The sequence below is a fragment of the Montipora capricornis genome, chromosome 2, assembly GCF_036669925.1.
Source record: "Montipora capricornis isolate CH-2021 chromosome 2, ASM3666992v2, whole genome shotgun sequence".
NCBI classification, from domain to species: Eukaryota; Metazoa; Cnidaria; class Anthozoa; order Scleractinia; family Acroporidae; genus Montipora; species Montipora capricornis.
Genome location: NC_090884.1, coordinates 67,680,664 through 67,694,570, shown reverse-complemented (window position 1 = coordinate 67,694,570; position 13,907 = coordinate 67,680,664). Strand labels below are relative to the sequence as shown.

General features: G+C 40.4%; 2 protein-coding genes across 2 annotated transcripts in view; both read left to right on the top strand.

Annotated features, from left to right (window-relative positions):
• LOC138037684 (uncharacterized) overlaps nucleotides 1-1,263 on the top strand; it is an 8,336-nt gene extending 7,073 nt beyond the window's left edge. Inside the window, exons 4-5 of the mRNA XM_068883585.1 lie at nucleotides 661-715; nucleotides 1,215-1,263. Of these exons, the coding sequence (XP_068739686.1) occupies nucleotides 661-715; nucleotides 1,215-1,263 (104 nt within the window). The remainder of the gene's footprint in view (nucleotides 1-660; nucleotides 716-1,214) is intronic.
• Nucleotides 1,264-1,724: 461 nt separating this feature from the next.
• Nucleotides 1,725-13,907, top strand: part of LOC138038210 (platelet-derived growth factor receptor alpha-like) — a 14,695-nt gene continuing 2,512 nt past the window's right edge. The window contains exons 1-10 of the mRNA XM_068884032.1: nucleotides 1,725-1,801; nucleotides 4,384-4,674; nucleotides 6,751-7,038; nucleotides 7,623-7,928; nucleotides 8,359-8,554; nucleotides 9,849-10,054; nucleotides 10,620-10,804; nucleotides 11,544-11,879; nucleotides 12,586-12,797; nucleotides 13,593-13,633. Of these exons, the coding sequence (XP_068740133.1) occupies nucleotides 1,744-1,801; nucleotides 4,384-4,674; nucleotides 6,751-7,038; nucleotides 7,623-7,928; nucleotides 8,359-8,554; nucleotides 9,849-10,054; nucleotides 10,620-10,804; nucleotides 11,544-11,879; nucleotides 12,586-12,797; nucleotides 13,593-13,633 (2,119 nt within the window). The 5' untranslated portion in view covers nucleotides 1,725-1,743. The remainder of the gene's footprint in view (nucleotides 1,802-4,383; nucleotides 4,675-6,750; nucleotides 7,039-7,622; nucleotides 7,929-8,358; nucleotides 8,555-9,848; nucleotides 10,055-10,619; nucleotides 10,805-11,543; nucleotides 11,880-12,585; nucleotides 12,798-13,592; nucleotides 13,634-13,907) is intronic.

Below are 13,907 nucleotides of genomic sequence, written 5' to 3'. Positions count from 1 at the left end.
ACCACGGGAGGAATTGTAACGGCCATTGTTTAACTGTATCCAATCCAGACAGAGGCTATGGAATAGCTGTCTCTCCTCTGGCGAACAAAAAAACTTTTTTTCGCTACGCTTCTGACGGCTTGGAAATTTTTGGTCCTGGGCTTTGTTTCGAAAGTTAGTAGTGGGGCCGTCCCTTTGGATGGAATTTTTGATTGAATGATACGAAAGATCTCATGGAGCTTTCCTCCTTTCCGCTCTGTGGTTGGAAGCCGAGCGATGGGATTTCATGTCGAAAACCGCCCTCGGCCTGGAGATGTTCCCGTTTTGCGCCGTTAGGACTTTTCACCCTTTAATTATTACATTATGGTAAACAGGCGAACGTAAAACTGAATCCTTCAAACCAGCTAAAATTGGCAATTTTGAGCCAATGAACGACAGCTATAAAAAAAGTACCACATTAGAAAAATTTGAAAAGTATTGATGGGCACTTCAGCCTCCACATAGTTAAGAGTTTTTAAAAACAGTATGCCCAATATGGTTTCCAATTGATGGTTCACTGGTTGCAAATTTGATGGAAAGCTAGTCTCTCTGTGGCCATCAGTTACACCCCTTGCTGAGAATTGTCCCTGTAAGTTAAGAATACAGAAGCAAATAAAAACAGTATTTTGCTAATTGTTTCAGATTACGGAAGTCCTTGGGCCATTGGCTCGCTGGACGGTCAAGACAAGTTTATAAGGTTGGTGATGATTTTCTCCCGCTAACTGGTCAGGGACAATACTGTAATTCCACGGAGTTCAAGTCCAGTAACCTCTTTGCCACTTGCAGGCACTTCCTGGTGGTTTTTTTATGGTAAATACCAAGTAAGTAGCAACTCCTCGGCCAGGCTTGTATAACTAGGCAACTGGGCTTACCCTCCTGGCAGTTAGGATTACAATAGTGTTGTATTCCCTGTCCTCAGAGCCAGGCGTGTCTTTCATCTGCATCAACTGGAATAGAGCCTGACGATCTAGAATTGGGCCTGTACAGCCCTTAGCACGGGGTTTCAACTCAACTACAAACATGAATCATGGCATAGCGTTCCATTGTCACCAGTGACAGAGCGGACGCCAAAAACAACACTTCAATGAGAAAGTAGTTTGTTTCTAACATTTGCTTGCTAAACCCCAGTGGGAACTTAGCTAAATCAGTTACCGAGGATAAAACAAGTGGTTTCTCTTTCTTTGTTCGTCTTACAGCTTTGATAGCTTGCCACTCTTTGCTGATGGAAGATGCCCGGGCAAGTAAGGCGGAGTTTTCGTTTTTCAACCAAACAAATTCCTCCGCCAGTACAACCGATAATAAACCTTAACAATCGGAGTTTCACCATTGCCTGTTGGATTAAGCAAACGCATGGGCCCCCGATGGGTATGGCAGCGATTTACAGCGACTCGGTTATGAATCCATGGTCAGTTTCTTTTTTTTTTTGGTGAATGTACAGGGGTTCGTTTAAGCGTTAAAAGACCTAAGATCCATATTTCATCGCCACCAAACGGGGTTGAAGTAGCGGTGGTACCTTAGGAGAGTACCAACGTTAGTTTTGGACAATTGGACCCAACGTGGCTGTCACATGGGATCACGTGAGACATGCTGTGTTTATCTATGCTAACGGCAAGAAGTTGGGAAGAGATCATACACCCCAGGAGCCTCATTCTTTCAACCCACTGGGAACTGTACCAGATTGGTAAAGACGGTCATACTGATGACCATCAGTTCCATGGATCTGTGATGGATCTTTATGTCTTTGGCACGGCATTGAAGCTGGATCAAATCAATAAACTAAGAGGTGAGCTTTATGTTACTACCCTTTCTATCAGTTACTGTAAGCCTTCACCTAACTCTATATGCAAGAGTGGCGCATAATGCCTCCACATTCGCTCTCCATGGCTCTTGTCTTGCGCCGAGGCTAGCAACTCTCTCCAGGACTGCCACCCTGCTCTGGACCTCTCCCTTTCTACTGTAATGTCGCCACGTTGTTTTTTGCCCGACGTGTCTCTCTCTCTCTCTCTCTCTCTCTCTCGTTTCTCTCTCTCTCTCTCCTCTCTCTCTCTCTCTCTATTTTCCGTGCGGGCCCATGTCAGGGAGTTGCGGGCAATGAATACGTTCAGGTTTTTTGTTTAAGACAATTCTTCTGTTGGTTTATCATGCAATGAAGTAGTTTTGGTTGAAGAACGAGGTTTCCTTCTGAGAAAATTAAGATCACGCACGGCTAGGCCACTCAGGGCGTCAAACATTCTCAAACCATCATGATATGAAATACGAAATAAGCTTTAATATAGGAGGATCCAATAATGATAAATTATTTTGTTCTCGAAAAACCTAAATCTTGATTTAGCCCAGGGCTTTATATTCGTGCGAGAAGTGGCTTATTATCAGAAGATCTTAAAACCTACATTTCAGGAAGGAGTACTTTTGACGGTCTGACCGGAGGTTTTTCTGTAATTATTGTTTAAAGTACCCATAACGCAAAAAAGTTGTATTTTCCTATTTGGAAGTCCATATTAAAAATGAACTTTGGCGAAAGAATTTTTCAATTCCAGCGAGAGGCGAATTTTCTACGATTTTTTCAATCCTACTTTTATTTGGTACACCCCTTCCGCTGGTCAGGACTTCACGGGCTCGCTGTGACGTAGCTTCAGGAATGCTTGTTGGCGTGGGTCTTATCTTTTCTTTTCTAATCAACGCCAAGGTATCGCTCAGCGATCGTTTTTGGTATTTTTCAGTAAACAAAAAAATCAATCATGCCTATATTTATCATCAAAGAAAGTGCCTCTGAATCCGGAAGTGAATAAACTGGCGATTTTAAAAAAAGAATTTGAGGCGACTAGTTGCGGTCTCGACGAGTCAGCCAGCGCTAGCACTGAACCCCAGAACTACACGGAACCCTACGTGGAAGAACCATAAGCAGACGAGGGATGGCTACAAAATTGCGAAAAAGAACAAGAGGATAAGGAAGGTCTCGCGAGGGAATTAAATCAACGCCTATATGTGTGTTCCTGTAATCGAATTTTGTCAGTCTTCAGCGATCTTTTCATTTTGCTGTCCAAACAATACTAGAAGTCATCGTCTTTGAATTGAAACTAGCAAAGTGAAGAAGTGTTATCGGGATCCCAGTTCTTTCTTTTCGCCAAGACAAAATCTACGGCCATTTTGTCCCTTTTTTTGAGCTATTGCGTTTTCCGAGTCGAATTCGAAAAAGGCATTCACATGTATGCTTTTTCTTTTTTTAGGATCAGCTGTGTTGTTACATCGAGCGGTAACGAATCTTTCAGCTATTTTTTCACATCAACTTTCAAATCCTCATGTTCTCTAATCACGTGTTCCTGAATCTACGTCATAACTTGAGGGAAGACTTGAGCGAGTGGTGTGCCAAAATGACGGGCAATTTGAATGCCATTAGAAAATCGTAGAAATTCACCTCTCGTTCGAATCGAAAAATTCTTTCTCAAAAGTTAATTTTTCGATATGGACTTTCAAATAGGAAAATAAAAATTTTCATGTTATGGGCACTTTAAGGTAGTTCTGTTATTGTGAACACAACGAAGATAGTAACGGGGGGGGGGATCTTTGGGGTAGAATGGGAACCTCCCTGGGAAGAGGCGTGCCCGATTGATGGGTGTACAGCGTTTACTACAGAGAAGTGATGTCACACGGGATAAAAGCGAGAGGCACTCAGTTACTGTGAACAGAAATGCAACCACTTAGATGCTCCATCTCAACTGTAACAAAGAGTATGAAGTAGCGATTTCCTCACGAATTGGATATGAGCTGCAGATATTCACTCAGTGTGATACCACAATATTAATAACGACGTCACATGTGGCGTCACACAAAAGAGGTAATGTATCAAAATTTGCTGAGAACAATGCCTAGGCAGAAATTTTAATGATATCAAGCATAATGGTGATGGCGGGAGGTTTATTAATAACAATAATTACAGTAAGGGACTTTGTTTTTCAAAAGTAATTTACAGGACTCGAAGTCTAAAATATTCTGTTGTAAATAAAATAAAGTTCCGCATAAAAACATGGTCTCAAAAATTCTCCAAACGAAACGATAAGAAACAGAAGGCTAGTTCTCTACTCTTTAGATGTATCGAAATGTACATCAGAAGTTTCTGAACATGACATCACGACGAAAATGAAATAGAAAAGAAACGCTGCAGCAGAATGCCTTATGATCGGAAGAAGTAACGGTATGTATATTATTTTTTTGAAAAAAAATTCAACACATTTTATTACTCTCGTACGCGTAGGAAATTACTTTCGAAAGGAGTTTTGAAGCTATGAATTTGGCGATTTATTTTCGGAAGGGGAGCTTATGATCGAAATTTTATGACTCACAAGTTTTCTTGAATCATTATTTCAGGCGTTCCTATTATCGTAAACACGACCGAAGAAGTAACAAGCGGGATCGTTGTCGTCACGTGGGAGCCTCCCTTAGCTTGTCCAGTTGACAAATACATTGTGCACTACAGGGAAGTGATATCCCTCAAGGCAAAAAGCAATTGGCACTCGGTTACCGTGAACAGAAATGAAACCAGCTATATGCTACACCTCAACTGCAGAAAAGAGTATGATGTGGCAGTTACCTCGTTGAGTGGTCATAGCGAGAGTAATTTGAGTGACAGTAAGATATGGAACTTCAAGACTGGTGGAGGTAATATTGATAATTAGTATCACCCAACTAGTGGACTAATGCAAATCCTGCATTTTGATTGGCTACGCTAGAAGAAGATTATCAGTAATAGTCCTCGAGTAGCGAAAAGCGTGACGCTTTTTTTCATTTTATTCCCAAATAAATATTTCTTTAACTTGCATTTGCTAACTTTATTATTGCCTTTTCTGTCCGGCTAGTTGGGTGATACGAAAACAATTAGACCCTTCGCCCTCAAGGGCCACGGGTCAATAGCTCATTCGGCTTCGCCTCATGGACTATTGACCCGTAGCCCTTGCGGGCTATGGGTCTCATTGTTAATTAATGTAACTTGAAATAAGAAAGAGAGAAATGACAGTTTCAATAATACATTTCAGAGAAGAAATGATTTGCTTCCTCCATACTCGGACCTAGACATAGATTGAGGCCTGAGCACTGTCCTGTTGTTTTTGCCACAGGCGGGTCTGGTTCAATTTTGATGAAACTGAATGAAAGTTAAAGGAACTATAAAACGGGAAAATTTGTAAAAAAAAAAAAAGAGGGTTAAATAGATAGACCCAGAACGAGAGGACGTCAGGTCCCAATCATAAATTACAAATTCAAAAGTTAATTTTGAATCTGGAATAAATCCTTATTTTTCCTTATTTAATTCAAACCTGCTAATGCCCACTTTCTTGAATCGTCCTTCATACAGCCCGTAAATCATCGAAAGTTGCTCCAAATGTATGTGGAGCCTTCTACTGTAAACCTTTTGAGACTTGATTAGATAATAGGAAACCTCAACGAGGTTGTAAGAGAGGATATTGCCAAACAGTATGAAAACTGTCGCATTAAAAAATATCCCCTCTTAAAGGGGCTAGGTCACGCTATTTTAGGTAATTTTGTTTAATTTTGTTAATTATGAGCTCTAAACGTCAAATTGGCAGAGCAAGAGTCTTTCATTTGCAAAATCACTGCCACATAACAACTGAGAATGATTTTCCAGCTTTGTAAATGACATTTTGATATAGACTGATATCAATTTGAAAAAAGGTGGGCCGACGTTTTTCAAATTTACCCAAATTCAATCCATTTCAATCCTCTCCAGTTTTGTCCATCCATGTCCCTTCTTGGCTTCCCTGTGTTTTGTTAGAGTTCTTCTATAGTTTTGAACAGTTATTTTGATATTTTAGTTAATTCTATGACCATTCCGCGATCTGTGCTGAAATTGCTTAAAATTGATGCATAAAATGCATATTGCTATTTTTGTTGCTGTTGGCGTTCACTTCAGCACTGCATATATTGATGCTATTAAAAAAACAAGTGAAGCAGTGATGGTGATTACAAGCATCATATAAACTTCTCAAACTTATTTTAAAAATTCAAAAACAAAGAAAATCACAACCGTGAAGGAGATTTGGATTAGCATAGATTTTGAAAAGATATTTCTCAAACTCAGTTATTATTCATCAAGTCAAAACAAAGAAAATCACAACCCTGAAGGAGGTTTGAATACTCGGTCTTAATTAGCATAGATTTTGACGATTTTACTTCTCCGTTTAGCCCTTAGTTTTTCTTAGTCGATTGATAAGGTATATCAAACACCCGAGACAGTCGGGTTCATCGGCTATCTAAACATCTCGAATTTCGTCAAAAATACTCCGCTGCATGTCATATTTTCAACTCTCTTTTCGGTGTTTGGATATGCGGATGAAACACTGTATCTCGTGTTTGATATATTACAAGATGCGTTAATTGGTTAGTTTTTGTAACTTTTCCGATGTTTGTGAGACCATTATCTTCCCGAGGTAGTCTGGGCAGAGCAGCAGGAACGTTTGGTGTCTATCATGACCTGTGATTAACTTGTGTGGGTGGGAGCCAGTCCTGCCCGTCGATGTGGGGCCGTTAGTCAATTGAGGGCTCATCTACCGTTTGATAGATTTTGTTTTTAATCCTAAGTGATGTCCACTCATCCTCTCTACCAAGATTATTGATCAGTTGACACTCTAGTACATGAGTTGTACCTGAGATAACTTACACTTTATGTTTGGAAAAAAATGAAATAAGATAACGTATTGAACCATATTCTTCTGAAAATAGGTGTTCCTGAAATCGTAAACTCTACCAAGGCTGTTCCAGGAGGAACTGTTGTTGTCGCATGGAAGCCTCCGTTAGAAGGGGCGTGTCCAGTTATCACATATACTGTGTACTACAGAAAAGCGGCGAAGAAAAGCAAGTGGCAATCAGTTACCGTGAAAGGAAAAACAGACAGTTATACGCTACAGCTTAAATGTAAGGAAGAGTATGAAGTAGCTCTTACCTCACTGAGTGGATTTATGGAAAGTACTTTCAATGAGAGCAAGATATGGAACTTCAAAACCCAAGGAGGTGATGTGGCATATAATAAGTTATGTAGTGATACTTACAGAAATTTGGTTTAGATTTTCAGGGAGATGTGCTTAGTTAATTATTATGTAAAGTTTAAAAAGTGTTAACATGTTTTAAACAAAGTTCTGTGTTTCATCATAGCTAATAGAGGGGAATGGTTATGAAACGCAACAAATTCGTTTGTTGTAGGTTCTTGTTCTCTTTTTTTGGCCTTGACCGTGCACAAAACACAATAGCTGTTTACTCCGTACTGAGGAACTAACCAATAGAAACGTGTTGATTACGTAATTCATGCATAGTGTATGAGCCCAAAACAAATGATTGTGCACGATCGTGGACTTTCCAACCTAAATCTTGGCATCTTTGTTTGCTCCTTTGATGTTTGCCGAGCTTTCAAACCATTCCCCTCTATTAACTATGGTTTCATCGTTAACTGTCATAATTTGACACTGCTAAAGAAAAGTGGATGTTTGTGTCACTAATTTCGCTGCAGTACATTCAAGCATCCGTACATGCTAGAATATTTCTGAGGTGAAGCATTGTTCTCCAGCTGATGCTTTAGATTCTGTTCTTTCTCATTACAGAGGTTCCGTCTATTCCTGTCATCAAAAACAAGGAAACCGAAACACCGAGATGTGATGTGATCCTTACATGGAGCCCTTCTGCAGACAACGGGTGTCCACTGACCATGTATACAGTAAACTACCAACGAATTCAGCCACGAGAAACTGAGGAGCCCTGGTACCAAGTTAACCTCACTGACATTATGACGACCAACTTTACTATATCGTTATCATGTGACACGCTGTACAGGATCGAGATCTCGGCCTGGAATGAACTGGGAGAGAGCGAGAGATCAAGGCCGTGGATAATAAAAACACTTCAGTCAGGTACGTTTTTGAAAATTTCCTCTTGCAATCTGAGCCATAGCGAAGATAACCACCGAGAAAAGCGTGGTGACTAGGCAAAAAAATGATGTTGTGCATACTGTGAGAAGTTTCCGTTTCTCGACATTTAAAGTGAGATTAGAGTAAGAATTTTGGTATGGTATTTCAGTTCAGCAAAGGAAAGTTTTACGAAAGAGTTCTTCGGAAAGAAACTGATCCCATGATAGCCTACTACGCAGAGGCTCTTTAGCCTCGTAACGCAATCTTGGTCCCCCACGTGGACGATGAAGATTGTGTGACGAGCCAAAAGAGCGTCTGCGTCCGTAGGAGGCGGGTCCCACGATGGTAGCCGGCATTTCTTTCTCTACTGGCATTACGAATATAGGCCGAATTTCTCTACTTTGAATAATATTCACCTTAATCTTGTTCGCAGCTTCAGACACAAGCAAAGAAACAAGCTTTGACAAATCTCCAGAATCTGACGGTGTTAAAGGGCTGTCTGCAACACAGTTATCTGCCTTAATCGGAGGACTTTGCGCCCTACTTATAATCATTTCAATTTTAATATTTGCGCTTCGACAGAAAGCAAAAAGAAGGAAGCGACTTGCTCATAACCTGAGGCCAAGGAGGTAATTGAATGCCATCTTTGTTCTGAATCTCGAATAGACATATTCGAATTTGAGAGTAGCTATAAAGCTAATAACTTCGAGCTAAATAATTAAAATATTAAAAAGGTTAAAATTTAAAATACAATATAAAAAGTTTACTATTACGATAGATATCAAAGTACATACTTGCCCGAGATACTTGACATATTATTGCATAATACAATTGACAAAACTAAAAATGTTCCTTTTGAGTTCATTTATCTTGTTACAACTTCTCAAGGCCTCTGGGAGGGACTTCCACGGTTAGTTTGCACTTAGATACGGAAAAGAGTGCAGACCAGAAGTTATTGTTCTTGGTTTGGGGGGTGACGGGATGTTATTACCCCATAGGTTGTACTTTACAGAGCAAAGAGGAGGCGGACATGGGGATGGGGGGGGGGGGGGGGTTATTGAACACCGCAAAAAAAATTAACTAACACAGCATCACCGCAAGAAAAGTCAAAGAAACACCGTCACCGCAACACGTATTTTAAGCGCCATGATTAGATGGTAAGAAAGATGGTAAACGTGTGCAATTTACGCTTCCTTAGCATAGAAAGCCCTCTTTCTTCCCTGCCGACGCGACATCTGAATATATTTTGTGGCCGGTAGCTTTCGCCACCTTTTCCTATTTTCGTAGAAAAAAGCTGCGCAGGACAAGCTAAAAAACCGCCCCCCATCCCCCCTCCCCACTCCTCCCGCCTAGCTGAAGCTCTGAATCCGCCACTGTTACGTTTACTCAGTTACATGTGGTCAAGCCTTGCTGGGGTTTCATTAACTTGTTTTCACAGGCGACCCCCATTGCACACTACTAGGCTACTCACTGTCCACAACAAAATAGTGTAGCGTAGCCAATCAGAGAACGGCATTCGTGATAGAACGCCAGCAGATTTATACTAATACCGTAGAATCCCGGTTATAAGCCCCCACGGTTATAAGCCCCCCCGATTATAAGCCCACCTCTCTGCTAATAGAAATTTCCTCCCGGTTATAAGCTCACCTCTCTGCTAATAGAAATTTCCTCCCGGTTATACCCCTGTTATACCGGGTACCGTATACAGTTAACAATAATTAGGCGGTACATTAGCGACGGATTTTAGACGTTTTTTTCCTCCCTATTATAAGGCCCCCGGGTTATAAGCCCCCCCGATTATAGGCCCACCCAAAAACCCTTACGAAATTGTATAAGCCCAGGGCTTATAACCGGGATTCTACGGTATGTGATAGAGGCCAGTAAGAGTAAACCACTGTGTCCAATTTGCTCATTTTCCTTTAGATCAAAATCCACCATTTTTGCTCTTCGTCGCTGGGAAGTTCTACCTGAGCAGGTTGTCTTCAAGGAAGAGATCGGTCGAGGGGCATTTGGCAAGGTGTTTAAAGCCACGTTCAAAGAATCCCCTGGAATTGAAGTATTTTATAAGCCAAGAACACAGACTGTTGACTGGAAAGAAGACCGAATTGTAGCTGTTAAAGTTTTGGGAGGTAAGTAGATGATTCTCAAGTCATAGGCGTTTAAACCACCAGTAAAGAATTAAACACTACCCCCCCCCCCCCCCCCCGAGGACCTTCCATATAAAAAGTGCGGGCGTTAATTACTCGTCTAACCTTTTTATAAGGGATTGAAAAAGCGGTGTTTAGCCTCGAAAGGTCCACAGCGGGAGCTCTTGCAGTCCCATTTAGGGTATTGACCCCAAAAAATGTGACAGGAGAGTATGTGTTGTTTTAGAATTGGTACCTAGGGTGAGAAAACGTTCAAGTCACGCCCCCAAAACAGGATCTTGGTACCTTATAGGGATTATTTTCGAAATTTCCAACGAGCACCCCCTGATGTCTAAACTACGTTTTCCATGTGTAACATTGATCACCGAAACCAGAGAACAAATAACTTGTTACTTCTTTTGTGAAACTTTGATTGGTTTGTAATGTTTGCCGGCTACTCTGCTAATGGTTGATGAAAGTTTGTTTTATGGTGCGTATGTCCATTTTAACCAGCTGCAACGTCATTGAAAAGTTTTTTTCAGAACTGATCACGTGATCTTATCTCTAGACACAACAGAAGAGGAAGCCAGAAATCAATTTCTTGAGGAAATTGAACTCATGAAGGCGATTGGCTCACACAGGAATATTGTCAGCATGCTGGGCTGTTGCGTTAACTCAGATCCAATATTTCTAGTGTTAGAATATGTGTCATACGGAGATCTATTACACTGGCTGAGGAACAAGAGAATACAGGTAAATTTAATATCACATAAGCAGGGATGGCGCATTGGCGAGAGCGCTTGCCTCCCAACGATATATGTGGCCAGGGCTCGATACCGGATCGAGTTTGTTTTTGGTTCTCGCCTTTGTCCGAGTACTTCGGTTTTCCTCTCTACACAAAAAAATATTGTCAAATTCCAATTTGATCAGGATAAAAGACCCGCTGAAAACCAACTAAGCTAATGCGGCTTTCTCCTTTAATGTTGACACTTAATTACAGGTCTTAGTTGAAAATCGGGTAGAACAGGATAGAACATCGAAAGCATTGATAGAAGCTCTTTCGCAACACCAAACTACTTTAGTGAGTTCCGTGAGTCCCATTTACACACATTCTATTCCAGCACCTTTTGGTTCTCGTCGTAAAGCCAGCTTTTGCTTGCTCTGAAAAGGCCGAGGCTTCAGCGAAAGTCTCAGGGAAAAATTTAGCGGTGGCGGGGGGGGGGAGGGAATTAATTGGGTGGCTTTGAAGGAGCAAAAAATAAAAATTAAATGAAAAAAACATTGAATATTATGAGAGAAATAAAGTAAACACTCTGGAGAGGTACCTCATCGTAATTCCTTCTTTGTGCCATTGCTATAATTATTACTGGTGTAGCAGTTTTCAGTTACGTTCCAATTGATTCTGTAACCCCAAGATACCAACCCCCTCCCCCTTGTTAATCTTAATCCCTTAGTCTCTTATTAATATCCTTTGATTTTTTCCCTCCGGTAGAAAAGCTATCAAAAGAACTACAGTAACGAGAAAAATCGCTTAAGGTTGGCTGCAATTAAAGTGCAATTTAGTACGGAAATGGATGATGAATCAAAGCAACTGCTGACGGGAAACGAGAAAGAAACCATGGATCTTTCCAAGCTTAACGTGGAAGCTGCTGGCAAAGAAAAAGAGGCAGAAGAAATCAAACCGGAAATGAAAGAAGGAGTGGAGAATCACTTAGAAGCTCAACCTGTTCATGTCACTCAAAGTGGTTGCCATGACAATGTGCAACGGGAGGAAGAATTCAACGTAAAGGATCTTCTTAGCTTTGCGTGGCAGATAGCGCGCGGAATGGTAAGTTGCAGAGCTTGGGAACAGCAAACTCCCAAAACATTTGACATGCTAGCCTCGTTCACCTTTGAAAAGCAGTAGAGCCTTCCCAGTATTTCGTTTGTGTTGCGGTATGGTTTTATCCAGTGATTGTTAATAAGTTTTATGTGCTACAGTTTGTAAATTCCTTAACGCGTGCTCTCGCTACGCTATGCATCGCACGCGTGTTATTATTTTTGCAAGCACTGATTTAGGACAGAGATAGAAAGATGTAAACAAAATTAGAGGCGGCTTTCAACACACGTCTCTGAAATCCGCTTCTCCCCACATACGAGTCGGGCGTGGTATCTACTACACCATCGGCGCAACTACGCTGGATACGTAGCACCTTACTGACGAGAGTAGATCCAGCGCAGCTAACCCAAGGGACATTTTTCATTCGAGAAATTTGTGTGTTTCATGGCTACTCCCCGAATCGGGGTCAGATGACAGTAGAGATATCAAGTTATTCAAGCCAGGAAACCCTTTCGTGGCTTAAATAGTTTCTCTACTGATTTAGCACGTTTTCCTTATTAATTATTCCCTGCAAATACCAACACCTCCAAATTCCTATTCTACCAAGATAGAAGATCCACATGAAAACCAGCTAAGGCTAATGTGCATGGCTTCTTCTCTAAATTTTGTAGTTTTCTTATCATAGTTTATTTATTTTTTTATTTATTTCATGCAGAACTTCCTGTCAAGTAACGGATTTGTTCATCGTGATTTAGCAGCCCGCAATGTTCTGCTTGGCGAGGACAAAGTAGTAAAAATTTCTGATTTTGGATTGATGCGGCAAACCCATGAGAATGTTTACCACCTAAAGAAAGGCAAAAAGATACCCGTAAAGTGGATGGCGCCTGAAGCACTCTACAACAGTGAATACACCACCAAAAGCGATGTGTAAGTTTTGTTTTAAACTTAGAGAGCTATAATTAAGGTAACATAACTCTCTGTAAAGTTGGTACACTAACTTAGAACAAATGCCTCTTTAACACTCTACAACAGTGAATACAGCACCAAAAGAGATGTATAAGTTTCTTTCTTTTAAACTAGAGAGTTATAAAGTAACATAACTTTATGGAAAGTTGGTAGACTAAGTTAGGACTAATGCCTCTAAAAGGAGCTGGCTCAGTCCCAGTATTTTGGCCACGTACAAAATTACATTTGGAAGAAAACCTGAAAATAGTAGTTTACTAAGACAGAAAAACACCAAAGAGATAGTAATAAACCATAAAGGAACAACGATGGTTTAGGATGGAGAAGATCAACACAGATCTGAAAAACTTAGCCTATACTTGTCAAGATGCGCAAACGTATGACGGACAGTTCAGCAACGCAATAAATAAAGTATCGGAAAATGCTATTAGAAACTCGCACAAGGTTTTTGTCGATATGGTATGTCTTCCGGACCTACTTGGAATTAGTTGGTCATTCACTTTTCCTTTGTTGATAAATTCATCACTGTACGTAGAAGCTAGCATAAATTCTTCGATGTCAAATACACAAGGCTGTCAAATGTCTCGGGTAAAACGATTACGGACCCCTGACAGAGATCTGTTAAATGGACGGTCTGTTTAACTAAAAACGTTATTTACGTGGTTTCATCACTATATGAGCTTTACTTAAAGACGATTTTGTCCAAAATGAATTAAGTAGCAAGAGATATTTTATTTGTTAAAATTGTTTTTCCCTCAGCTGGTCTTTTGGAATTCTTCTATGGGAGCTTTCCACAATGGGTAAGGACGAAAATAGCAAAAGTTTACTTTTTCTTCAGTGTTTTATCCAAGTACTCCTTTAGGATCAAATGTAAATTAATCTGGTATTATTTAGTTTAGAATTGAGTATAGAAATTCAACGTTTTATAATTGCTAACTGCAATAATCAAACAAAACAAGAAAACATGCATCTTTCTACTGCTTCTTCGTTTAATAATTATCGCCAGAAAACAACAAGCTCTATAATTTTCCTTGGACTAATAAAAACATTTTTGAACTAACAAGAAGAGTTATG